This window comes from Saimiri boliviensis, chromosome X (genome assembly GCF_048565385.1).
Source record: "Saimiri boliviensis isolate mSaiBol1 chromosome X, mSaiBol1.pri, whole genome shotgun sequence".
Classification (NCBI taxonomy): Eukaryota; Metazoa; Chordata; class Mammalia; order Primates; family Cebidae; genus Saimiri; species Saimiri boliviensis.
In genome coordinates this window covers 60,265,877-60,293,182 of record NC_133470.1, presented here as the reverse complement: position 1 = coordinate 60,293,182, position 27,306 = coordinate 60,265,877, and the positions used below count along the sequence as shown (strand labels likewise).

The 27,306-nt window shown below is 49.2% G+C and overlaps 1 protein-coding gene across 3 annotated transcripts; it reads right to left on the bottom strand.

Annotated features, from left to right (window-relative positions):
- Nucleotides 1-17,399: 17,399 nt before the first annotated feature.
- Nucleotides 17,400-26,673, bottom strand: GJB1 (gap junction protein beta 1). 3 transcript variants are annotated; one of them, XM_074391718.1, is made up of 3 exons: nt 26,565-26,673; nt 23,395-23,464; nt 17,400-18,903 (listed from the first exon to the last, which is right to left on the bottom strand). In XM_074391718.1, the coding sequence occupies exon 3, from the start codon at nt 18,885-18,887 to the stop codon at nt 18,036-18,038; it is 852 nt and encodes a 283-aa protein (XP_074247819.1). In that variant the 5' UTR covers nt 18,888-18,903; nt 23,395-23,464; nt 26,565-26,673; the 3' UTR covers nt 17,400-18,035. The 3 variants fall into 3 exon arrangements, with proteins under 3 accessions (XP_074247819.1, XP_003943141.1, XP_003943139.1); XM_003943092.4 differs by lacking the exon at nt 23,395-23,464 and having other exon boundaries at nt 26,565-26,672; XM_003943090.4 differs by lacking the exons at nt 23,395-23,464; nt 26,565-26,673 and adding an exon at nt 19,249-19,402.
- Nucleotides 26,674-27,306: the final 633 nt, after the last annotated feature.

Sequence of the window (27,306 nt, the reverse complement as noted above, 5' to 3'; positions counted from 1 at the left end):
GGAAAAAAAAATATTCACTAGCCATGTATTAAGAAACTATTATGTTTAAAGACCTAGATTACATGCTTCAAAAAAGACTCGTTAGACCAGGATCCAATCCCCAGCAGGCTCCCAGCCTATAGGGGAGACCAAATGGTACAGTTAGTCCTAATACAATCAGAATAAAATAAATCGTGCTATGGGTGAACAGAGTATTTAATAAAGTACTCACGTCAGGTTTTACAGGGAGGCTGGGTGCGGTGGCTCACGCCTGTAATCCCAGAATTTTGGGAGACCAAGGTGGGAAGATACCTTGAGCCCGGGAGTTCAAGACTAGCCTGGGCAACATGGCAAAAACCCCATCCCTAACAAAAATACAAGAATTAAGCTGGGTGTGGTGGTGCACACCAGTAGTCGCAGCTATTGAGGAAGCTGAGGCTGGGGAGGATGGTTTGAGCCTAGGAGGCAGAGGTTGCAGTGAGCCGAAATCACCCCACTGCACCCATTCTGGACGACAGAGTGAAACTGTCTCAAAAAAAGACAAAACATGGTTATAGGGAGGCTATGTGAGGGTTTACCAAGGGAGGTGGCATTAGACCTGGGCCTCAAAGACAAAGTGGAAAGGGTTGGGAGGTCACAGAGATAGGAGTGGGAAGTGCAAGCCTGAGATTTTTCCAACCAAGGGGTAGTAGGCTCAGATCTGTTTAGAGAGACAATCTCCAGAACAATATGAAGAACGGAGTGGGGGTAGGCCTGAAAGCCTGGAGATTGGTAGAAGGACTATGGCTAAGAGATTGGGCCTCAATGGGGACTGGGGATAGGGAAGGAAAAAAAAGAGGAATTCAAAGTAAATTTCAGACATTTTGAAGATCAGGTCTGCAGGAGCTGATGAATCATTAGAAGTAAAGGTTGTGGGCGGGGCGCAGTGCTCATGCCTATAATCCCAGCGCTTTGGGAGGCTGAGGTGGGTGGATCAGGAGGTCAGGAGATAAGACCATCCTGACCAACATGGTGAAACCCTGTCTTTACCAAAATACAAAAAATTAGCTGGGTGTTGTGGTGGGTGTCTCTTTACCAAAATACAAAAAATTAGCTGGGTGTTGTGGTGGGTGTCTGTAATCCCAGGTATTCGGGAGGCTGAGGCAGGAGAATTGCTTGAACCCGGGAGGCGGAGGCTGAAGTGAGCCAAGATCATGCCACTGCACTCCAGCCTGGCAACAGAGCAAAACTCCATCTTGAAAAAAAGATTTGATCAAGAATCCACCCCCTCCGAAAAAAAAAGAAGGGGCTCACACCTAAAATCTCAGCACTTTGAGAGGCAGAGGCAGGTGAGTCACTTGAGGTCAAGAGTTCAAGGCCAGCCTGGCCAACATGGTGAAACCCCATCTCTACCAGAAATACAAAAATTAGCCAGGTATGATGGTGGGTGCCTGTAATCCCAGCTACTCAGGAGGCTGAGGCAGGAGAATTGCTTGAACCTGGGAGGTGGAGGTTGTAGTGAGCTGAGACTATGCCACTGCACTCCAGCCTGGGTAATAGACTGAGTGGGACTCTATTTAAAAAAAAAAAAAAAAAAAAGTTAAGGGAAAGGGAAGAATTGAGCATGAACCCCAGGTTTCTAGCCTTGATGACTGGGAGAATGAAATGTCTTTAACCAAGATGGGTAGCACAGGGACAAGTTTTTTGTTTTTTGTTTTTTTTTTCTGAGACAGAGTCTCACTCTGTCACCAGGCTGGAGTGTAGTGGTGTGATCTCGGCTCACTGCAAACTCCACCTCCTGGGTTCCAGCGATTCTCCTGCCTCAGCCTCCTGAGTAGCTGGGACTACAGACGTGTGCCACCACATCCAGCTAATTTTCATATTTTTAGTAGAGATGGCATTTCACCATGTTGGTCAGAATGATCTTGATCTCTTTTTTTTTTTTCTTTTTTAAAAATTTAAATTTTCTTTGCAAGATCAGGAATGATGGTCTCGATCTCTTGATCTTGTGATCCGCCCACCTCGGCCTCTCAAAGTGTTGGGATTACAGGCGTGAGCCATTGTGCCCAGTCGTTTTCTTAAAGGGGTGTGTGTGTGTGTGTGTGTGTGTGTGTGTGTGTGTGTGTTTTCTGTCAGGGATAGGAGAAGGTCAGTAATAAGTTGAGATTTTTATCACATTGGTTTCGAGACGCCATTGAAACACCTTTGTGGTGCACCATGCAACATGGCACAGCAGAGAGAACACCCAGACTTGAGTTTCTATAGGTCTGCCATAAAATCTTGGGCAAGACAACCTTTTTGAGCCTCACCTAAAAAATGAGTTCATATTTGCAATGATGTGAATCTCAATCTCAAAAAGAAAAAGAAAAAAAAAAAAAGAGTTCCTATTCTGCCCTGACTTTCTCACAGAAGTGTTGGGAAGGTCAGATGAGACAACAAACACAAAAGAGCAAATATTGATGCTACGTGTTACCGTATGTACTAGGCAGTTAGAAATTCAAGTCTGAGGTTTAGGAGAGATGAGGTGTTAATTTAGAAGTCATCTGCAGAGCTCCTCGCTGAAGCTCTGGGAGTACACAAGGTCACTTGGGAAAATAGAGTGAAGAGAGAAGAAGACAAAAACCCCACAGTACCTCGAAGAATGTCTGTAGTTAACCAAAGAAAGGCACTGAGAGGGAGAGACCAGAAAAGTTGGAGGAGCCCCAAATCTGCCAGATGCCTAAGACAGCTACCTGATGAAAAACTGTCCTTCCAGTCTAGGCCAAGAGGAAGTCTTAAATTTACCTTCTTCTTGCATTCACAACAGGGTGCCAAACCATCCTCTTCCTCTTACCTACCTCCCTGTTGAAACAGAGAAGGGCCTGATGTCATTTGTTCAACTAGATACGTACTCTGTGCTGAGCCTCGTCTCACTATGAATACAAAGAAAAATAAGAACCTGGGGTCAGCCAGGCTCGGTGGCGCATGCCTGTAATCCCAGCACTTTGGGAGGCCAAAGTGGGTGGATCATTTGAGGTCAGGAGTTCGAGACCAGCCTGGTCAACATGGTGAAACCCCGCCCGTACTAAAAATACAAAAATTAGCCGGGCATGGTGCCTGTAGTCCCAGCTAGTCGGGAGGCTGAAGCAGGAGAATCGCTTGAACCCAGGAGACAGAGGTTGCAGTGAGTCATGATTGCACCACTGCACTCCATTCTGGGTAGCAGAGCGAGACTCTAGCTCAAAAAAAAAAAAAAAACAAAGAAAAAAGAAAAACAGAACCTGGGGTCTACTCTTGAGAAGTCCCTAGTCTGACAGGAAAGACCAGGGCTGGCACTGGGTGAGGCAATTGAGGCACCTACGGTGAAAAATATAAGAGGGCACTTGCTCGGGGGTCACACAAGTACGGGGTTGGCATTTGCATGACCTTGAGAGGGAGTGCCTCCTTACAGTTGCATTCTAGGTGCCTCGATTGCCTCACCCTAGTCCTGACCCTGGGAAAGACTCACATGTCGATAAAATAGCCAAGGTAGAATGTAATTGTTTCTCACTCTCTCCCAGGAAATCAAGAAAGATTACAGAGGTGGCCAGGTGTGGTGGCTCACGCCTATAATCCCAGTACTTTAGGGGGCCAAGGTGGGCAGGTCATTTGAGGTCAGGAGTTTGAGACCAGCATGGCCAACATGGTGAAACCCTGTCTCTACTAACAATATAAAAATTAGGCCGGGCGCGGTGGCTCAAGCCTGTAATCCCAGCACTTTGGGAGGCCGAGGCGGGTGGATCACGAGGTCAAGAGATCGAGACCATCCTGGTCAACATCGTGAAACCCCGTCTCTACTAAAAATACAAAAAATTAGCTGGGCATGGTGGCGCGTGCCTGTAATCCCAGCTACTCAGGAGGCTGAGGCAGGAGAATTGCCTGAACCCAGGAGGCGGAGGTTGCGGTGAGCCGAGATCGCGCCATTGTACTCCAGCCTGGGTAACAAGAGTGAAACTCCGTCTCAAAAAAAAAAAAAAAAAATTAGCTGGGCATGATGGTGCGCTCCTGTAATCTCAGTTACTGGGGAGGCTGAGGCAGGAGAATCACTTGAACCCCAGGAGGTGGAGGTTGCAGTGAGCTGAGATGGCACTACTCACTCCAGCCTAGGCAGCAAAATGTGACTCCATCTCAAAAAAAAAAAAAAAAAAAGGTTACAGAGGTGACATGGGAGCTGGGGTTTTGGGGTTTCATGAAGAGTGGGCAATAGCTGGTCAGGCAGAGTAGAGCTGCAAGGATCAGTGTGAACAAAGGCACGAAGGTGTAACAGCACCAAGTGTCTGCAGGAAAGGGTGGCTGGGCTGCAAAGGCGGTAGAGAGGACATAGTGAAAAGGCTGAGGGTGGTGGGAAGTGTTGCTGAGAAAATAGAGGTCAGGTTGTGAAAAGCATTGAATGCTGTGCCATGCCACACCCTGCTAGAGTGAGCAACCATTTCTGTTTGCCCAGGACTTCCCCAGTTTTAGCAATGAAAGTTCAGCATCCTGAGAACCCCTCGGTCCTGGCAAGCTGGAATGGCCATACTTTATCCTAGATAGTCTTCCTGTTTTCCCCTAGAAGCAGTGGAAAGCCATGAAAGACTTTCACTAAGAATTGGCAGGATATGTTTCATGTTTTAAGGAGACTCTAGCATGTCTGGGGGGGATGTAGAACTGGGTGCTGAAGAAACTCGAGGGGCCAGTTACAGGGATGAAGTATAGTATAGAAATGGTTAGTGCTGGCTGGGTGTGGTGGCTCACACCTGTAATCCCAGCACTTTGGGAGGCCAAGGCGGGCAGATCACGAGGTCAGGAGTTCAAGACCAGCCTGGCCAACAAGGTGAAACCCTATCTCTACTAAAAAATACAAAAAATTTAGCCAGGCATGGTGGCAAGCGCCTGTAATCCCAGCTACTCAGGAGGCTGAGGCAGGAGAATCCCTTGAATCCAGGAGGCGGAGGTTGCAGTGAACAGAGATTAAGCCAGTGCAACAAGACTCCATCTCAAAAAAACAAAACAAAACAAAAAACAAAATGGTTAGTGCTTCACCTTTGTCATCTGCCAGATGTGAATTCCAGTTCCCCGGCTCAGCTCTTTCTTTCCTATGTGAACAAGGCAAGTTACTCAACCTACTTGAGCCTTGGTTTCTTCATCTGTAAAATGGGAACAATATGGATCTTGCCTCAGCGATAGTGAGGATTAAAGGAGGTAATGTAGCACAGTGCCGGGCATGGAGCAAGTGCTTTAATTCAAGTTCACTCTCATCCACTTTATCAGTTAGATTCTGGCAAGGCCTGAAGGAAAGCAGCAGTGGCAATGGGGATGCTGAGGAGGAAAGGGATTGGAGAAATATTTGAAAAGCAGAATTATTAGAACTTGTTTATCAGTTGGTTGATTATATTTTAGTGTGAATGAGTTCTCCCAGGTATCTGCGTTTCAAGACAATTATCTCTAACTGAAGAATGAAAGGCTTTGTCCTTTGAAGAAAGCTGGAGCAGAAACAGAAAGGGATTAGGGAGACTTCGGGAAAACAAAGTATGTGTTTGGGACCCCTAAAGTGAAGGGAGAGAAAGGATGACAGTTTCAAAAGCTTATCTTGACTGAGGTCAAACAAGGGTAAGGGATTCTGAATAACTGCCTCTCCCCATCTTCCCTGCACTCCCCAAGTTGCCTCCCTTCCTTCCCCGGGAAGGACAATTTCTGGATCCTGCTCCTGGTAGACATCCCGGGAAGGGCCCTCTCCCCGCAAAACTGCCCTTCCCTGCCTGAATGCAGAGCAGCCCCTTCCTCAACTTTCACCATTTCTCTCTCTTAACCTTAGGGGTCCTGTACAAACATTTTGTTTTCCAGCATATTAGTACTTAGGGATATTTTCACATCATACTGAGCTCCCCACCTCCATCCCAGCCCCTACATCCTGAAACACTTCCTAAAGCAGCATACAGTGGTTACTTTGGCTTTTTTGTTTGTTTGTCTTTTTGAGGTGGAGTCTCGCTCTGTCGCCAAGCTGGAGTGCAATGGCGCGATCTCGGCTCACTGCAACCTCTGCCTCCTGGGTTTAAGCAATTCTCCTGCCTCAGCCTCCCAAATAGTTGTGACTACAGGCATGCGCCACCATGCCCAGGTATTTTTTGTATTTGTAGTAGAGATAGGGTTTCACCATGTTGGCCAGGATGGTCTCCATCTCTTGACCTCGTAATCTGCCCGTCTTCACCTCCCAAAGTGTTGGGATTACAGGCTGGAGTTACCGCGCCCTGCTTTGTTTGTTTGTTGCTGTGTTTACTTTTTTTTGAGAGGGAATCTCACTCTGTTACCCAGGCTGGAGTGCACTGGCGCGATCTTGGCTCACTGCAACCTCCCAAAGTGCTGGGATTACAGACATGCCCGGGTTCAAGTGATTCTTGTGTCTCAGCCTCCTGAGTAGCTAGGATTACAGGCGCCCACCACCACACCTGGCTAATTTTTGTATTTTTAGTAGGGATGGGGTTTCGCCATGTTGGTCAGGCTGGTCTGGAATTCCTGACCTCAAGCTATCCACTGACCTTGACCTCCCAAAGTGCGGAGATTACAGGCGTGAGTCACTGTGCCCGGCCAGAGTGGTTACTTTGGATTAGAGGAAACAGCACAGGTTTTGGATTAGAATGAGACTAGGTTTTAATTCTAGCTCTGCAGTGCAACCTTTGGACATATTACTTAACCTCTCTGAGTCTCCATTTCCTCATCTGCAAGTATGGGGATAATAATAGCTACCTTGCCAGTGCTAAGATTGTGCATGTCAGTGCTTAATTTAGCACCAAATCTGGCACGTACTAGGTGCTCCATAAACATAGTCTCCTTAGTCTCCTTTTGTTTCATCCACCTAAGCCATTTCTTTCTTTTCTTTCCTCTCTTTCTTTCTTTCTTTCTTTTTTTTTTTTGAAACAGAGTCTTGCTCTGTTGCCCAGGCTGGAGTGTCCTGGTATGATCTCAGCTCACTGCAACCTCCACTTCCTGGGTTTAAGAGATTTTCCTGTCTCAGCCTCCCAAGTAGCTGGGATTATAGGCACCTGCCACAAAGCCCGGCTAAATTTTGTATTTTTAGTAGAGATGGGGTTTCACCTTGTTGCCCAGGCTGGTCTCAAACTCCTGACCTCAGGTGATCTGCCTGCCTCGGCCTCCCAAAGTACTGGGATTGCAGGCATGAGCCCTAGCACTTGACTCACCTAAGTCATTTCTAAGTCTGATAATAAGGTTTCAGACCATATTATGATTGGGACACATCCTTTTCATTAAAACTACATTAAGAGTTAAGGCACGGCTGTGTGCAGTGGCTCATACCTGTAATTCCAGCACTTTGGGAGGCAGAGGCAGGTGGATCACGAGGTCAGGAGTTTGAGACCACCCTGGCCAACATGGTGAAACCACATCTGTACTAAAAATACAAAAAATTTAGCCGGGCGTGGTGGCAAGCACTTGTAATCCCAGCTACTCAGGAGGCTGAGGCAAGAGAATCGCTTGAACCAGAGAGGTGGAGGTTGCAGTGAGCCGAGATCACACCATTGCACTCTAGCCTGGGCAACAGAAAGAGACTCTGTCTCAAAAAAAAAAAAAAAAAAAAAAAGGCACTCCTCTCACTGTCATCCTTCCACATACATGTGAATGTGGTCATATGTACCAATACAATAATACATATGCACGCAAACATAGAGACTTGCTTGTTTAAGCACAAGCACATGATAGTGGATAGTCAGATAGTCAAAAGACATGTTAGGCCAGGTACAGTGGCTGATGCCTGTAATTTCAGCACTTTGGGAAGCTGAGGAGGGAGGATCACTGGAGCTAGGAGTTTGGGGTACCAGTGGCTATGATGGCACCACTGCACTCCAGCCTGGGCAACAAAGTGAGACCCTGTCTAAAAAAAAAAAAGCAAGCATGTTAATTAGGTGAGACAGAGTTTAACTCAGTGTTTGAGAGAGTTGGTGAATAGCTGGACAAATGGCGAAGATGACCGGGCACAGTGGCTCACGCCTGTAATCCCAGCACTTTGGGAGGCCGAGGCGGGTGGATCACGAGGTTAAGAGATCAAGACCATCTTGGTCAACATGGTGAAACCCCGTCTCCACTAAAAATACAAAAAATTAGCTGGGCATGGTGGCGCGTGCCTGTAATCCCAGCTACTCAGGAGTCTGAGGCAGGAGAATTGCTTGAACCCAGGAGGCGGAGGTTGCGGTGAGATCGTGCCGTTGCACTCCAGCCTGGGTAACAAGAGCAAAAACTCCATCTCAAAAAAAAAAAAAAAAAAGAAAGAAAGAAATGGCAAAGATGGTGAGATGAAATAGTAGCAGCACACCCTTTATACATAATGGACACATTTCATCCTCACTACAGCCCTGTGGCACAAGTACTCATGTTTTACAGATGAGGAAACTAAGGTCTAGAGTGGCCAAGTAACATGGTCAAACTCACTGAAGTAAACAATGCTCTTTTTTCTTTATTGCATTTCGGGTTTTGGGGTACATGTGAAGAACATGCAAGATTGTTGCATAGGTACACACATGGCAGTGTGATTTGCTGCCTTCCTCCCCATCACCTATATCTGGCATTTCCCCCTGTGCTCTCTCTCCCCAACTCCCCACCCCCGCTGCTGTCCCTCCCCTATTTTCCCCCGACAGACCCCAGTGTGTGATGCTCCCCTCCCTGTGTCCATGTGTTCTCACTGTTCAACACCCACCTATGAGTGAGAACATGTGGTGTTTGATTTTCTGTTCTTGTGTCAGTTTGCTGAGAATGATGGTTTCCAGGTTCATCCAGGTCCCTACAAAGGACATGAACTCATCATTTTCGATGGCTGCATAATATTCCATGGTGTATATGTGCCACATTTTCCCTGTCCAGTCGATCATCGATAGGCATTTGGGTTGGTTCTAGGTCTTCACTATTGTAAACAGTGCTGTGATTAACATTCGTGTGCATGTGTCCTTATAGTAGAATGATTTTGTTTTTTTTTTTTTGAGACGAAGTTTCACTCTTGTTGCCCAGGCTGGAGTACAATGGCAAAATCTTGGTTCATCGCAATCTCTGCCTCCCGGGTTCAAGCGATTGTCCTGCTTCAGCCTTCCTGGGTAGCTGGGATTACAGGCATGCGCCACCACACCCCGCTAATTTTGTATTTTTAGTAGAGATGGGGTTTCTCTATGTTGCTCAGGTTGGTCTCGCACTCCCGACCTCAGGTGATCTACCCGCCTCGGCCTCCCAAAGTGCTGGGATTACAGGTGTGAGCCACCGCGCCCGGCTAACAATGCTCTTAGTCACTGTGTTACACTGACTGCACAGGGGCTTCAGTTGTGGTGAAAAAAATAGAGAACAGTTGGTCACCATTCTGTGTAAATTACCGTTTCTCCTTGAAGTCCACTTTCAAATCATTCCGGCCTTTCTTCCATAGTTCACTGTCAACTTTAACACAACTGTTTGTGCAAAGGTCGGTCCTGATCTGGATCACCTGAAGACCTCTACAGTCTGTCCATGATCATGAGTACAGAATTGCCTGTTAGTCTAGTAGGGCCCTAGCTTTTATGTCAGAAGGGCTTCTTTTTTTTTTTTTTTGAGACGGAGTTTCGCTCTTGTTACCCAGGCTGGAGTGCAATGGCGCAATCTCGGCTCACCGCAACCTCCGCCTCCTGGGCTCAGGCAATTCTCCTGCCTCAGCCTCCTGAGTAGCTGGGATTACAGGCACGTGCCATCATGCCCAGCTAATTTTTTGTATTTTTAGTAGAGACGGGGTTTCACCATGTTGACCAGGATGGTCTCGATCTCTTGACTTCGTGATCCACCTGCCTCGGCCTCCCAAAGTGCTGGGATTACAGGCTTGAGCCACCGCGATTGGCTGTCAGAAGGGCTTCTACACGTGGTACTGAAGTCCACACTCCTATGCAAACCTGCATGCATTTCTATGAGCGTCTTCACTGACCAGTCCCGACCTGCTTTGCCAGTCTCACCTCCTACTGCAATCACCCCACTCCTCATCCCATGCATTTTCTGCTCTAGTCACAGTGAACGCACTCTACTCTCTCAAGACTCTGAACTTGTGCACATGCCTATGTTTTCTTCCCAGCTGCCCTGAATTTCACAGATTACTAAGCACCTACTGTATGTTAAGCTTATGCAAGTGATTACCACACAATGGCTTCTTTCTTTCTTTTCTTTTTCTTTTTTTTTTTTTGATATGGAGTCTTGCTCTGTTACCCAGGCTGGAGCACAATGCCATGATCTCAGCTCACTGCAACCTCTGCCTCCTGGGTTCAAGCGATTCTTCTGCCTCAGCCTCCTGAGTAGCTGGGATTACAGGCGTGCACCATCACACTCGGCTAATTTTTGTATTTTTAGTAGAGATGGGGTTTCGCCATGTTGGTCAGGCTGGTCTCAAACTCCTGGCATCAAGAGATCCACCTGCCTCGGCCTCCCAAAGTGCTGGGATTACAGACGTGAGCCACCACACCCAGCCTCTTTCTTTTTTTAAGACACAGATTTTATGAGATAATAAATTTGTATGTTTTTCTTTCTTTCTTTTATTTGTTTTTTTGTTTTTGAGACAGAGTCTCACTCTGTCGCCCAGGCTGGAGCGTAGTGGAGCAATCTTGGCTCACTGCAACCTGCGCCTCCCAGGTTCAAGTGATTCTCCTGCCTCAGCCTCCTGAGTAGCTGGGACTACAGGTGACTGCCACCATGCCCAGCTCCTTTTTATATTTTTAGTAGAGACAGGGTTTTGCCATACTGACCAGGCTGGTCTTGAACTCCAGGCCTCAAGAGATACGCCTGCCTTAGGCTCCAAAAGTGCTGGGATTACAGGCATGACCCACCATACCTGGCCTGTGTGTTTTTCTTTTGTGTGTGTATGTGTGTGGTGGTTGTGGTGGTATTTTTTAGAGATGAGGTCTCACTGTGTAGCCCAGGCTGCTGTTCAAGCGATCCTCCCATCTCACCCTCCTGAGCAGCTGGGGTTACAATTCATGTCACTGCACCTGGCACCACATAATGTGATTGGCACTCTTTTTTTTTTTTTTTTAAAAGACGGGGTTTCACCATGTTGGTCAGGCTGGTTTTGAACTCCCGACCTCAGGTGATCCACCTGCCTTGGCCTCCAAAGTGCTTGGATTACAGGTGTGAGCCACCACACCTGGACTGTGATAGGCGCTCTTATCACATACAGCACAATCATGTTGTGGGAATTGAGTGGAGGGGACAACTCGTTCTCTCTGAGGGACTTGGTCAGCGGGGAGAGAAGAGTTGATGGCTTCACAGAGGAAACAAGGTTTGAGATGAGGTTTTTTTGTTGTTTTTTTTGTTTTTCAAGATGGGGTTTCACCATGAAGGCCAGGCTGGTCTTGAACTCCTGACCTCAGGTGATCCACCCACCTCGGCCTCCCAAAGTGCTAGGATTACAGGCGTGAGCCACCGCGCCCAGGGAGATGAGTTTTTAATGATTAGGAGTTTGCCAGTCAAAGGAAGAAAAGGAAACCTCCAAATTACCTTTGGCTCTTCCACACCCCGCAACTCAGACATAAAGTCCTCTTGTAGGTTCTGCATCCAAAATGTCTCTCACACCTGTCTCCTTCGTATTCCTCTGCCACAGTCCTAGTCCTACAGGCCCCACTTGGGCTATTGCAACAGCTCCATAATAACAGGTCTTTTTTTTTTTTTTTTTTTAAAGAGACAGTGGTCGGGCTTGGTGGCTCACGCCTGTAATCCCAGCACTTTGGGAGGCAGAGGCGGGTGGATCACTTGAGGTCAGGAGTTCGAAACCAGCCTGTCCAACATGGTGAAACCCCGTCTCTACTAAAAATACAAAATTAGCTGGGCATGGTGGTGCATACCTGTAAGCCCAGCCTTCCTGTAATCGGAAGGCTGAGGCAGGAGAATTGCTTGAACCTGGGAGACGGAGGTTGTAGTAAGCCAAGATCATGCCACTGCACTCCAGCCTGGGCAACAAGAGCAAAACTCCGTCTCAAAAAAAAAAAAAAAAAAAAAGACACTATGTTGTCCAGATTGGTCTTAAACTCCTGAGCTTAAGGAATCCTCCCACCTCAGCCTCCCGAGTAGGTGGGACTACAGGTGTGCCACTGAGCCTGGCAGTACCTGGTCAATCTGTCTTCAATCCCCAATTCAGTCTCCATGCAGCTGGTGGCTGAGCTTCCAAACACACAAGTTTGAAAGTATCACCCATCATATTTTTTTTTTTTTTGAGAAAGCATCTTGCTCTGTTGCCCAGGCTGGAGTGCAGTGGCGTGATCTTGGCTCACTGCAACCTCTGCTTCCCCTGTTCAAGCGATTCTCATGCCTCCAGCTTCCAAGTAGCTGGAATTACAGGCACCCACCACCACGCCCAGCTAATTTTTGTATTTTTAGTAGAGACATGGTTTCACCATGTTGGCCAGGCTGGTCTCAACCTCCTGACCTCAGGGGATCCACCTGCCTTGGCCTCCCAAAGTGCTGGGATTACAGACGTCAGCCACCGTGCCTGGCCTTTTTTTTTTTTTTTTTTTTTTTTTGGTGACGGAGTCTCACTCACTCTGCCGCCCAGGCTGGAGAGCAGTGGAACGACCTTGTCTCCCTGCAACCTCCACTTCCCGGGTTCAAGCAATTCTCCTGCTTCAGCCTCCTGAGTATCTGGGAGTACAGGCATGTGCCACCACGTTTGGCTAATTTTTGTATTTTTAGTAGAGACAGTGTTTCACCATATTGGCCAGGCTGATCTTGAACTCCTGGCTTCAAGTGATCTGCCTGCCTTGGCTTCCCAACTTGCTGGGATTACAGGCATGAGCCACTGCACCCAGCAACTCCGGTCATATCTGTATGGTATTTTTTGCCTCTTTTATTTGCCCCTTGCTGGAATGTCCTCAATCCTTTCTCCCCTTGATCCTGTATATTCCCCCCGGCCTAGTCCAGGAATCAACAGGAGTTCAGCTTGGTACAATTGTGTAGCCCCTTCTGCACCGTAGGCCAGGTCTGGCATTTAAGTACTGTGGAATCAGTAAATGGAGCAAGCATTTCCCTCTAGCCCCCACTGTGTGCACCCAGGCTATCTGATTGAGCATCTGAACCAGTTTGTGGTTGCCATGCCAATTCTCTATGGATACCGCAGCTTGCTTTGAAATCCCAGCTCAGCTGGCTGGAGGCCTTGACTACTCTCCTAGCTCATCTGCCTCTGTTCCCTTGCCCCCCAGCTCCTGGCATCTCTGCACACAGACACCTCTAAAAGATCATAGATATTCCTAAAAGGACCAGTTCCATGAGCCACAGTATGCAAGAACTTCCTGTTAGTAGGCCTTTTCTGCCCCCTAATCAGACCCCTTGAATATTGACCCTTAAATGAATCACGCTCAGGTTTGCAACCTCTCTTGGACTTTGCAGTTTGGACTGCTGTCCACTCCCTGGGGGAGCCAACACTGTTATTGCCAAATTGTTTCCACTAGCTTCAGCCTACCTGAACCAGCCTCACTCCTTTCTGGCTCATTGAGAATTCTAGCTTAAGGCCATGCTCTCAGTGCTTATGACACTATCTTACCTTACTTTACAGTTAGTTCATAACCAGCTTTTGAACCCATCTTGTCTGATTCTCACAAATGTTCTGTGAAAGAGGGAGAGAGGTTATTATTAACTATCTATTGGAGATGAGGAAACCGATCTGGAGAGGGTAAATATCATGCGTTCAAGGGGAGGGGACAGAGCTCATCACTGAAGAACGAGGTCTCCTAATTCCAGTGTCCTCTCCACAACCCAGGTCACTCAGCACATTGAATTTCTACTGCGTGACAGAGAGCATGCCTGATTTGCCATTAGCTTTGATGTTTCTCTATCTCTTTTTTTTTCTTTTGAGACGGAGTCTTGCTCTGTCTCCCAGGCTGGAGTACAGTGGCGGAATCTTGGCTCACTGCAACCTCCGCCTCCTGGGTTCAAGCGATTCTCCTGCCTCAGCCTCCCGAGTAGCTGGGATTATAGGTGCCTGCCACCGCGCCCTGCTAATTTTTGTATTTTTTAGTAGAGACGGGGTTTCACCATGTTCAGGCTGGTCTTGAACTCCTGACCTCATGATCCGCCTGCCTCGGCCTCCCAAAGTGTTGGGATTACAGGTGTGAGCCACAGCCCCCGGCCATTTTTGTTTTATTTATTTATTTATTTTGAGATGGAATCTTACTCTCGCCCAGGCTGGAGTGCAGTAGTGGGGTATTGGCTCACTGCAACCTCTGCCTCTCAGGTTCAAGTGATTCTCCTGCCTCAGCCTCCTGAGTAGCTGGGACTATAGGCATGCACTACCATGCCCACCTAATTTTTGTATTTTTAGTAGAGATGGGGCTTCACCACGTTGGCCAGGCTGGTCTAGAACTCCTGACCTTGTGATCCGCCTGACTTGGCCTCTCAAAATGCTAGGATTATAGGCATGAGCCACTGCGGCCGGCCGTCTCTCTCTTATACTCTTGTGACAGAGCCTCAGATTTGAAAAGTCATGCTTGGGGTCAGTCTAACTCTGCCTCCTACCTCCCTGAGACATTGTGTCCAGAAGCTTCCCTCAAAGTTCCTTGGGCCGGCTCCTACCTGGTTCATGGAACCCAGGAATCCTGTTTCCCCCACTTGAACTGTAACACCCAGCCTGCTAGCTTTGTTGTCCCACCACTGCCCCCTGGAGAGGAAAGCCTTGATTTGAAGTTGGAGCCTCTTTACAAGGAGGATTGGTAGAATCTTTGAAGAGAAACTACATTTCTGACATCATGATGGGGTTAGCATTTCTTTTTTTTTCTGTCTTTTTTTTTTTTTTTGAGACGGAGTTTCGCTCTTGTTACCCAGGCTGGAGTGCAGTGGCGTGATCTCGGCTCACCGCAACCTCCGCCTCCTGGGTTCAGGCAATTCTCCTGCCTCAGCCTCCTGAGTAGCTGGGATTACAGGCACACGCCACCATGCCCAGCTAATTTTTTGTATTTTTAGTAGAGACGGGGTTTCACCAGGTTGACCAGGTTGGTCTCGATCTCTTGACCTCGTGATCCACCCGCCTCGGCCTCCCAAAGTGCTGGGATTACAGGCTTGAGCCACCGCGCCCGGCCTAGGGTTAGCATTTCTTAATGTGGAGAGGGCACGAGGTCTCCTGCTTCCCCCCAGGACCAGGATAGATTTTTAAGAAGAAAATCTTCTCTTGATGGCATATTGTATGGAGAGGAGATGCTCTGTATTTGTTGTATTGCTGTGGGCGAAGAGGATGGATTTCAATAACAAAAGGAATCTCTCCCACCATGAAGGGGTGGGAACTTCTCCTCTGGTGGAACATAATGTCAGCTTCTAAGGGGAAAGGAAATTTCTTTCAGGAAAGGAATGTTCCTCTTTTAAGGGAGAGGAAGCTCTCTCTGAGGGATTGCTAAGTGTGGTGGAAAGGAATACTCTCCTTCCTTTTGTTTTTTTAAATTTAAAGACAGGGTTTCACCATGTTGGTCAGGCTGGTCTTGAACTCCCGACCTCAGGTGATCCGCCAGCCTTGTCCTCCAAAGTGCTTGGATTACAGGCATGAGCCACCATGCCCGGCCTCTCTCCTTTCTTTCAATTGTAAAACAAATAGAGATAGGGTCTTGCTATGGTGTCCAGGCTAGTCTCAAACTCCTGGCCTCAAGCAATCCTCTTGCCTTGGTCTCCCAAAGTCTCCTTACTCTCCCTCCCTCCTTCCCTCCCCCCCTTCCTTCCTATCTTTCTTGACAGGGTCTCGCTCTCTGGCCCAGGATGGAGTGCAGTGGCATGATCATGGCTCACTGCAGCCTCAACCTCCTCCTGGGCTCAAGTTATCCTCCCACCTCCACCTCCCAAATAGCTTGGGACTACAGGCACATGCCACCACACCTATTTTATTTATTTATTTATTTATTTATTATTTTTTTTTTTGAGATGGGGTCTCCCTATGTTGCCCAGACTGGTCTCAAACTCTTGGGCTCAAGTGATCCTCTCCCCTTGGCCTTCCAAAGTACTGGGACTACAGCCATGAGCCACCACATCCAGCCTTCCTTTTTTTTTTTTCTAAAGGAGAAATCTCAAATCAGGAAAACTTCCATGCTTTCTCTCTGAAGTGGACAAACTGTTTCAAGGGAGAACAATTCAGATGAGATTGTGTCTGATTTTCTCTTCCTTTCTGATATCCAGTACTTCCTACATGGAGTCCACATACTCTGAGAGGGAGTGGCAAATAATTTCTCCTGTTCAGAGGTGAGGAAGCTGAGGAGGGAAACTTGGGGGGAAACTTTTACTCTGATGGGCTATTTGTGGGGGCAGTGACTCTGAGGAAACCCCTTCGAGGCCTTGTTACTTGGGGAAATCTTTTAGGAATCCCAGAAGCACAGAGTGTTGAAGGGAGCTGGGAGAGGTGCTGGGGCAGTTCTCATTTGCTCATAAGGAAGCTGAGGCTCGCGGAAGGGAATGCCTTGCTGCTAATTGACAGCACAGGGATGGGAGCGCAGCTTTTCCAAGTCTCAGCCTGGGGCTTTTCCAACCACAGGGGAGGGTGATGCTGGTGAGGAAACTGCTGCTGTGAAGTGTTTGACCTGTGGTGGAGACATCTCTGGGGTGGGAGGCATTAATTCCCGAGAGAATGAAACGGGGAAAGTGGATGGAATTAGGGGCTATGTCCTGAGGAAAGGGGTCAGGGTCACCGTGCAACCCAACAGGTGGTCTGTGGGGCATCAGCTTGTAGGGGATGCTGAGTTCGGAGGGAGTAAGGAGATAGATCTCCAGGTGTGTAGGGGAGGGGCTCTTGCCAATGTACCCAAGGAATGTGTGCCACTTTCTGGGGTGTGAGAAATTTCCTGATCATTTCTTGTCTCTCCAGAGAGAGTGTCATTTTTTTTTTTTTTTTTTTTTTGAGACGGAGTTTCCCTCTTGTTACCCAGGCTGGAGTGCAATGGCGCGATTTTGGCTCACCGCAACCTCCGCCTCCTGGGTTCAGGCCATTCTGCCTCAGCCTCCTGAGTAGCTGGGATTACAGGCACGTGCCACTACGCCCGGCTAATTTTTGTATTTTTAGTAGAGACGGGGTTTCACAATGTTGATCAGAATGGTCTCGATCTCTTGACCTTGTGATCCACCTGCCTCGGCCTCCCAAAGTGCTGGGATTACAGGCTTGAGCCACCGCGCCCGGCCCCCGAGAGTTGTCATTTTTAATCTTTCTAAAATCAGAGGAAGGAGGTATGTAAATGAAATTTCAATACATCTTTTATCAGACAATGAAAAAGACAAGAACCACCACAACAAAATCGACAGGCGGAATGGCTCGTGGGCTGGCCCTGCGGCTCCAAGTGCAGCGGTTCCTCATTTGCAGCTTCAGCTACTCAAGTAACTACTTATTTTGCCCTGTTCCTTTCTTAATCAGTAAAAAACCAAGGCCAGCTCATCCTGGGGGAGGTCAGACATTGCAGGAGAAAGAACTTGACAAACACACAAGCCACCTCTTCATTTACTGTAAAATCCTGTTTAATGTGTAACATTTCCGGCAGAGAGAGGCCTTGGGGATTGGAGGCAGAGGCGGCCCTGAGCGACCCCCACTCCAACTTATCTGCTTGCTTCTCCCTCCCTGACTCCCTCACCCCAGACACCTCCTCCTTTTCCTTGTGGCCAGCAAGCACTGTTCCTCGTTTACTAGTGCTCGCCACCCTCCCTTCTCCACCCACATGTCCACAGCACCCCCGCCCTCCACTCTGCTTGCCCACATCCCTCCCCACTGATGTGACTCCAGAAACAGGGTATCTGACAGCACAGGGTTAAGATTAGTTTCATAATTGGAGACGCTGTCGGAGCATCCCATCTCTGGTCCCCAGTGATCCCAGGGAGAGGGAGAGGGAAGGGTGCAGGTAACAAGGGCAGCCCACACCCCCAGTAACCTTGAGCACTGGCATAGGTGGCCTCCAGCTCCCCAGCCCTCCAGCTCCTCAAATGAAAGGCTCTGGGAGGAAGGGAAGTAGCCAGGGAAGGAAGGTTTTGATCGAGTAATCCCCGGCAGGCAGAGGCCTGTGCACCGGCAGGGGAGAAGGAGGGGCTCGCCTAGGGTAGGGGCGGGGGCAGGATGGGAGGTTGCCTGGTATGTGGCATCAGCAGGCCGAGCAGCGGTCGCTCTTCTCAGCCAGCCCGGCCCCGGTGCCAGGGCTGCGCCGCAGTATGTCTTTCAGGGAACCATCCTGCTCACTCAGCAGCTTGTTGATCTCATTCTGCTTGTATTCAGGTGAGAGGCGGTGGCCGAAGCCCGAGCCCTTGCGGGAGGGCGGATTGGAGCGGCGCTGGGCTCGGCGGGCACAGGCCCGGATGATGAGGTACACCACCTCGGCCACATTGAGGATGATGCAGATGCCGGAGGCGGCTAGCATGAAGACGGTGAAGACGGTTTTCTCGGTGGGGCGGGACACGAAGCAGTCCACTGTGTTGGGGCATGGGTAGACGTCACACTTGACCAGCCGAACCATGGCATAGCCAGGGTAGAGCAGATAAAAGACATACATGAAGACGGCCTCGAACAGCAGCCGGAACACCACGCTGATGACATAGGTCCACCACAGTGTCCCTGAGATGTGGACCTTGTGCCTCTTCACCTCTTCCAGGTGTAGGGGGTCCCCATGGCCCTCAAGTCGCAGCATTTTCTTCTCTATATGTTGCTGGTGAGCCACGTGCATGGCCACGAGGAGAGCTGGGGTAGAAACTAGGATGAGCTGCAGGGACCACAGCCGCACGTGGGAGATGGGGAAGAACTGGTCATAGCAGACGCTGTTGCAACCAGGCTGGAGGGTGTTGCAGATGAAGGAAGACTTCTCATCACCCCACACACTCTCTGCAGCCACCACCAGCACCATGATTCTGAAGATGAAGATGACGGAGAGCCATACTCGGCCAATGGCAGTAGAATGCCGGTTCACGCCACTGAGCAAGGTGTATAAACCTGTCCAGTTCATCCTGCCTCATTCACACCTGCAAAACACCAGCCATGAAGCAAGCTGTTCAGAAAGCTGGGGTGGAAAGCCGGGCACCATCGCACTGCCTGCCCCCCAACTCTTCCAAGAGCCAGTTGCAGGAAAGGAAGGATGGTCATTATTTTCTCATCACACCATCTCCCTTGCCAGCCTCTCCTCCTCCTCACTCACTTGACTTGACCTCCCTGAGCCCCATCCTCCTTCTTTGCTTTCATCCAACATTCTTTCCTCGCCAGCCCCTTTCTTTGCCAAGCCCATCTTGTTCCGATCTCAGCTATCCCCTATGGCTGTCCCCTAGCTCCTTAACTCCAGACCTGGGGCAAACTCAACAAAGCCCTCTTACCTTGGGGAGCGCCTATCCCTGAGGCCACCCAGACAGGTCCCCTATGGTCTCATGTCTGTGCAGGGGGAGTGGTCCCTGGGCTCTGCGCCTGCGTCCCAATTCATCACCGCCCGGTGCTGGGGAGTCATATGCTGCTTTATACCCAGTGTCTGCACAATGAGACCTTTGTGGGGCTCTGAACAACGCCCTTTAGAATTCAGATCAAACGCCCTGACTTCCGCCCACCCTACACACAGAGCACTTGTGTCCCAGCGCCGGACACCCAGCCTGCACCCACCTGTTCTGTGCCCGCCCGGTCCATCGCCGCACCCGCCCCGTAGCCCCACCAGAAGAATGGACATGGGGGGAGGGAGCTGAAACACAGGCAGGTGCATGTGAAGAGGAGACCCCAGGGGATCGGGAAGCTCTGGGCTGAGTCCCTCCCCCACGGTCCTATCAGAAACTTAAGGTCAGCAGGATTTTCCCTGAGGCTCAGATCCCCTCCAGAATATGGAGAGGAAAGAGAGCTCATATTTATCAAGTCAGGAACTGTGCTGAGCATTGTTCCATACATTTTTCTTTCAACCCATTTAGCTAGCCTGTTATTCCTATTTTCCAGATGAGGAAGTTGAAGCTCAGATAAGTAACTCCTCAAGGTCACACTGTTAGAAAGCAGTAGGATAGGTAGGATGAAACGATGTATCTGAGACAGAAGTCTTTCTACAGCAGGCTCCTTGTGGCTTTGCAGTAGTGTCTGCAAAAAGCAAAGGCTAGCCATTAAAAAAAAAAAAAAAAAAGCTGGGCACGGTGGCTCACACCTGTAATCCCAGCACTTTGGGAGGCTGAGGCAGGTGGATCTTGAGGTCAGGAGATCAAGACCATCCTGGCTAACAAGGTGAAACCCCATCTCTACTAAAAATACAAAAAAATTAGCCAGGCGTGCCAACATGCGCCTCTAGTCCCAGCTACTTGGGTGGCTGAGAGGCAGGAGAATTGCTTGAATCTGGGAGTTGGAGGTTGCAGTGAGCCGAGACTGAGCCACTGCATGCCAGCCTGGTTGGCAGAGCAAGACACTCCTTCTCAAAAAAAAAAAAAAAAAAAAACAAGCAAAAGCGAATCTGTGAGCCCATTCCAACTCCAGTGTCACAGAGCAAACCTTGACCGGCTCTTTGAGTTTCAGGAAAGGGAACTCATGCAGTAAGTGGATGGTCAGTTGGGCACATGGTGAGCATAAGCCAGAAGGAGAAAGCAAAAGGTCACTGAGCAAACAGTCGGTCAGGAATCAGGCTGTGACTCTTACCTACAGTCACATAGCTTTAGGTTTAGGATCCTGGTTCTTCACTTAATGTGACCTTGGGCTAGCTACTGAACTGCTCCGAGCCTGATTGTTCATCTATAAATGTGGTTAATACCCATGGTTATTGTTAAGTTCAATGAGACAACCTGCCAAAGTTCTTAGCCCAGCTCCAGGATCATAGTTGGTGACCAAAGGGGTTAAGGATCTTCTCAGGGGCCAGGCGCAGTGGCTCACACCTGCAATCCCAGCACTTTGGGAGGCCGAGGCAGGTGGATCACTTCAGGTCAGGAGTTCAAGACCAACATGGCCAACATGGTGAAATCTCGTCGCTACTAAAAATACAAAAAATTAGCCAGGTGTGGTGGCACATGCCTGTAATCCCAGCTACTCAGGAGGCTGAGGTGGCAGAATTGCTTGAACCCGGGAGGCGGAGGTTGCAGTGAGCCACGATCGAACTACTGCACTCTAGCCTGGGAGACAAAGCAATTAGCTGGGACCACAGGCATGTGTCACCACGCTTAGTTGATTTTTCTTTCTTTCTTTCTTCCTTTTTTTTTTTTTTGTAGAGATGGAGGGCTCGCTATATTGCCCAGGCTGGTCTTGAATTCCTGGGCTCAAGTGATCCTCCCACCTTTACCTCCCAAAGTGTTGGGATTACAGGCATGAGCCACCTTGAGCAGCCCCCAATCCTGTTGTTGACCCATAGGGTCTGTCTGACACCCCCTTGCTGCCCATCCTCCAGCCCCAAGTGCGTTTTGCAACCTCGTGGTTTCAGGAGCTTGCCAGTTGCTCTAAGGAGGAAATTCTCCTCCATCCCTTAGGCAGGCTAAGAAGGCTTCTCCCACCTCCTGCCACTTCTGCCATGAAGTTGCAAGGAGATCATGCTAGAAGCAGGAAACTGGATGTGAAGAAGACTTGAAGCCCTGGACCACAGGAAATGCAATGGTCGCTGGAGTCATTTCCGGACCCCAGAGCCTGTTCCACAGCAGGGCAAATGATTGTGGAAGCAGCCTCATATTCAGCCCTGGGCGGTCCACTGTGCTATAGAGGAAAGAGGTAGGGTAACAGCAAACTGCATTGGCTGGGCGCGGTGGCTCATGCCTGTAATCCCAGCACTTTGGGAGGCCAAGGCGGGCGGATCACCTGAAGTCAGAAGTTCGAGACCAGTCTCAGTCTGGCCAACATGGTGAAACCCTGTCTCTATTAAAACAACAACAACAGGCCGGGAGCGGTGGCTCAAGCCTGTAATCCCAGCACTTTGGGAGGCCGAGGCGGGTGGATCACGAGGTTGAGAGATCGAGACCAACCTGGTCAACATGGTGAAACCCCGTCTCTACTAAAAATACAAAAAATTAGCTGGGCATGGTGGTGCTTGCCTATAATCCCAGCTACTTAGGAGGCTGAGGCAGGAGAATTGCCTGAACCCAGGAGGCGGAGGTTGCGGTGAGCCGAGATCGCGCCATTGCACTCCAGCCTGGGTAACAAGAGCGAAAACTCCGTCTCAAAAAACAACAACAACAATAACAACAACAACAAAAAAAACCCCAGCAACTGCAAAAGTTGGGAAATGAGATGAAAGAATCTGGGGAAAGAAGGACTGTTCACAGGACATAGATTACTTCTCAAAACAAGGTTTCTTCATTTAGCTAAAATAAATAAATAAAAAGCCTTAGTAAGTTCATGTCATGTGCCAACCAGCATGGGGAAGCAGGGGTATGTATGGGCGCCCTTTCTTCCAAGCCTCGCAGTCTACATGCAAAGCTGCTGCACTAGGCACCACAGTTAGCCATAAAGAAATGCTTCAGGTGGTGAGATGTGTTACTCTAAAACAAGTGGCCAAAGAGAATTATTAAGAATAACTGGGCTGGGCGTGGTGGCTCATGCCTGTAATCCCAGCACTTTGGAAGGCCGAGGCGGATGGATCAAGAGGTCAGGAGTTCAAGACCAGCCTGGCTAAGATGGTAAAACCCCATCTCTACTAAAAATGCAAACAAAAAATTAGCTGGGAATGGTCGTGGGCGCCTGTAATCCCAGCTACTCGGGAGGCTGAGGCAGCAAATTGCTTGAATCTGGGAGGTAGAGGTTGCAGTGATCCAAGATTGTGCCACTGCATTCCAGACTGGGGGAAAGATCGAGACTCCATCTCAAAAATAAAAATAAAAATAAAAATAACCTAGGCCAGGTGCAATGGTTTAAACCTGGAATCCTGGCACTTTGGGAGGGTGAGGTAAGTTGGATTGCTTGAGTCCAGGAGTTGGAGACCATCCTGGGCTACATAGTGAGACCCCCGTCTCTGTTATATTTAAAAAAAAAAAGAAAACAAAAGAAAAGAAAAGGCCAGTGCAGGGGCTAATGCCTGTAATCCCAACACTTTGGGAGGCCGAGGCAGGTGGATCACCTGGGGTCAGGGGTTCAAGACCAGCCTGACCAACATGGTGAAACCTCATCTCTACTAAAAATACAAAAATTACCTGGATGTGTTGGCACACACCTGTAGTTCCAGCTACTCGGGAGGCTGAGGCAGGAGAATCACTTGAACCCAGGAGTCAGAAGTTGTAGTGAGCCAAGATCGTGCCACTGCACTCCAGCCTGGGTAACAGAATGAGACTCTGTCTCAAAAAAAAAAAAAAAAAAAAAAAAAAGAAAAAGAAAGAAAGAAAAGAAAAAAGACTGGGTGCAGTGGCTCACACCTGTAATCCCAGCACTTTGGGAGGCCAAGGTGGGCAGATCATGATGTCAAGAGATCGAGACCATCCTGACCAACATGGTGAAACCCTGTCTCTACTAAAAATACAAAAATTAGCTGAGTGTGGTGGTACACCTCTGTAGTCCCGGCAACTGGAAAGGTTGAGGCAGGAGAATTGCTTTACCTGGGGAGGCGAAGGTTGCAGTGAGCTGAGATGGTGCCACTGTACTCCAGCCTGGTGACAGAGCTAGACTCTGTCTCAAAAAAAAAAAAAAAAAAAAGAAGAAATAAATAATAAAGGAATAACCTAGCCAGGTGCGGTGACTCACGCCTGTAATCCCAGTAATCCCAGCGCTTGTTTTTTTTTTTGAGACAGAGTTTCGCTCTTGTTGCCCAGGCTAGAGTGCAATGGTGAGATCTCGGCTCACCACAACGTCTGCCTCCCAGGGTCAAGCGATTCTCCTGCCTCAGTCTCCGGAGTAGCTGGGATTACAGGCATACACCACCACACCCAACTAATTTTGTATTTTTAATAAAGACGGAGTTTCTCCATGTTGGTCAAGCTGGTCTTGAACTCCTGACCTCAGGTGATCTGCCCGCCTTTGCCTTCCAAAGTGCTGGGATTACAGGCTTGAGCCACTGTGCCTGGCCCAGCTTTTTTTCCTAAGGTGCTTTTGTTGTAGCAATTGACAATTCTTTTCCTCTCCTTCTGCCCCAGAATTTTCTGTTGCCTCTTGAGTTGGTCTGCTTTTCCTTTCCTTACTTTTCTTGGGTTGTTTCCTCAAACTGTAAGCAAATCTTAGCTGTTCTCTTTTCTCTGCCCTTCAGGGGTGTGCCACGGACATCCTGGCCACCCCTGAGTTTCTAGGTTCTTGTAGCTCTCTGCCTCTTTTCTTCTCGAGGCTTCTGGGACATAGCCAGTAGCTCCCTGTGGGGCCTCTAAGGACCCTTGTTTGGGTGCTGTGATCTCAATTTTTGCTGTTCCCTTTGGAAGGAGAACTGATCCCTATGTCAACATCGACACCTCAAGGATTTCATTCTAAAACGTCCAGGGGAGTGACCTGATTTTGAAATCCAAACTGTTTTTGTGACTTCGGGTTAAAGTCCAGGTATTGATGTACTCCGTGTTGCTCCAGGCGTGTTTTGCTCCTCTCATGTTTAATTAGACAGGACTTCTCTGGTCTTGTCAGTCTCTGGCCCTGTCCCCAAATGTAGATTTGTCCTAGCACTCAAGCACAGTTCAAAATCAGGTGATCTCACTTAGTCTTTACAGCAGTCCTGTAATATTATCCCCATTTTTCAGACAAGGAAGTTGAGATTCAGAGAGGTTAAGTCACTTCCTTCAACGGCAATTGCACTGCTGCTAAGTGGTAGAATTAAGTTTCAAATTTATTTTCTTACCTCAGAGTCTTTCTATACAGCACTGCTTATGGCAGCCTCTCTTCCTTTAAGGAGTTTGCATTCTGAGACCAGGCCTACTATTCAAAAACCTATATACTTGTGGCTCACGCCTGTAATCCCAGCACTTTGGGAGGCCGAGGCGGGTGGATCACGAGGTCAAGAGATCAAGACCGTCCTGGTCAACAAGGTGAAACCCCATCTCTACTAAAAATACAAAAATTAGCTGGGCATGGTGGCGCGTGCCTGTAATCCCAGCTACTCAGGAGGCTGAGGCAGGGGAATTGCTTGAACCCAGGAGGCGGAGGTTGCGGTGAGCCGAGATCGCGCCATTGCACTCCAGCCTGGGTAACAAGAGCGAAACTCCGTCTCAAAAAAAAAAAAAAAAAAAAAACCTATACACTTTCCTGCGTGTGCTGGCATGTGTGCACGCGTGTGCACACACACACACATTCATCTAGTCTGTCTCTGTCTCTCTTTCTGCTCCCACCTCCTTCCTATCCTTCCTTCCAACTACAGGAATATGCTTGTATTTGGGGGTTTGGGGAAGAGGAATGAGCTGGGCTGGATGAGGTTGCATTCAGCCTCGGTCCCATGCTCCCTTCCCTATTTCACAGGCAGTCACTGGTCAAGAAGGGACATGGGGTTTTCTTTGAGATTTCCTTAGGAATTTCTGGCTGCCTTCATCAGTTTGGTGTGGCTAAGGCCAAACTCTTCCAGCCCTCTTCCCCTTCCCCTGCTTCTCTCTCCTGCCTCTGCCCTGTGGTTCTACAGTATCTCAGTCACTGGATTTAGCCTCTCCACCACGCCATACATATTCTGTGGCCAGGCTTGGGGCAGGTCCAGTCTAACTCATTCCAATTTGTTCTTTCCCCCTCTCTGCTGCGGTCTTTTCAGAGAGTTTCTGCTCATGCCAGCTCCCTTCCCATTGTTTGGACACTACTCTCTTACTCCACCATCATCCACCTGACTTGCTGTTGCTGTCTGCTTGGGTTATTATAACAGCCGCCATTGATGGAGTGCCCCTGTGTGTATGTTCAGACTCTCATGCTCACAAAAACCCTGTGAGCCACGAGCTATTGTCTGCAACTCACAGGTGAGGCAGTGAAGGCTCACAGAAGCTGATTAACTTATTACACAGATGGTAAGCAAGCGCTGGAACTCGGCGTAGGAATCGTATTCACCCCTTACCCAAGCCTGGGTCCCTTTTCCATCGCCAGGCTGCATTCTCATCTATACTTCTCTCCGTTAAAACCCCTCTTGTCTATATTCTCCTCTCCTCATCTCATTTTCTAAGTCCACACATTCTGCTATGCCATTCCCAACAGGTGCAACAACTTGCAAACAGCTGGGGGACATCCCTCCTTTAGATCTCCAAACCATCAATTACTCCAAGTTCAGCTTGAGTCAGTCTGCCTCCTTCAAAAAAATTGAAACACACGCTCCCAAATCATTGGCCCTGTTGGCTGACCCTCTGCAGCCCGCTGAGCACGCTCCTCTATTCATCCACACGCAGGCCCGTGTTGGGTGCATGCCTGGTTTGCCTTGTAATCAGGGAAGGAAAACGGCACCTGGCAGTGCCCCACATTCGCACCAAACCCTAACCCTGTGTGGCAGGAAATGTCTCAGAGAGACAAACTTGGCCACCTTGCACCTAGGGGGGTCCCTCAAGTCTTCCTGCAAATCTGTCCCTAGGGGAATGAGGGGAATCTTTGGCTGGAAGAAAAAGAGTGAGAGGAGAAGCAACTTTGAACCTGGAAAGAGGCTGCAGAGAGAGGCTAAGCAAGCCTGGCACCTGGCAGGACGGGCCTCACCCCAGCTTCAGAGGGAAGCATGGAAGGGACCTAGGTGGTTGAAGGTGGAGGTCAAGAGAAGGCAAGACCCAGCCCCATTTCCGGCCCCCTGAGCCACATCAGCCCTCCCTGGCCCACCTCCCTCAGCCCCCAGTCTCCTCACCTCCCTGTCACTGCCACACCTGGCTGCTGCTGCCCTTTCCCAGAGAATGTCTGCAGGCGTGTCTGCCCTATGCCACCAGGTACTGTCAGCCCAGCCCAGGGGAGGGACAATGAGCCCAGGGCCGGAGCCAGAAATGGCCCACAGCCCAGGAGGAACCAGACAAACATTAACCAGCCCCACCTCCTCACACACACAATCATTAAACAGGATCGATCCTCTGAGCTCCCAATGGATTTGGAGAGACAGATCACATAGCCTGGAGTCACTGCCCTGTCCCAGAGGAAGACAAGCATCATTGTCACCCACCCAGGCTTAGTCTCTCTGGGAGACTGAGCTGGACCTTGTGCTCCTCAGCATCCCTCAGGCTCCCCAACGCCCTGGCCTGAGGGAGATCCACACCGCGGACAAGTTGCAGAGAGGGATCCTGTACCGGCTGCCGTCCTGGTCACTCCTTCTAGCTCCCAGCCTCTAAAATGATATGACAGGGCTGGGCATGGTGGCTCAGGCCTGTAATCCCAGCACTTTGGCCAAGGCAGGAGGATCACTTGAAGCCAGGAGTTTGAGACCAGCCTTGGCAACATAGTAAGACCTCGTCCCTACAAAAAGTATAAATAAACAAACACATTATATGACGATGGGGAGGAAAAAGCCGTGGGTAATGCCTGCTGGCACCTGAGGTCAAGGTGGGAGCCAGCAGTGCTTCCCACCATATGGCAGTCCTGGGGTGCCCTTTCGTCACTTG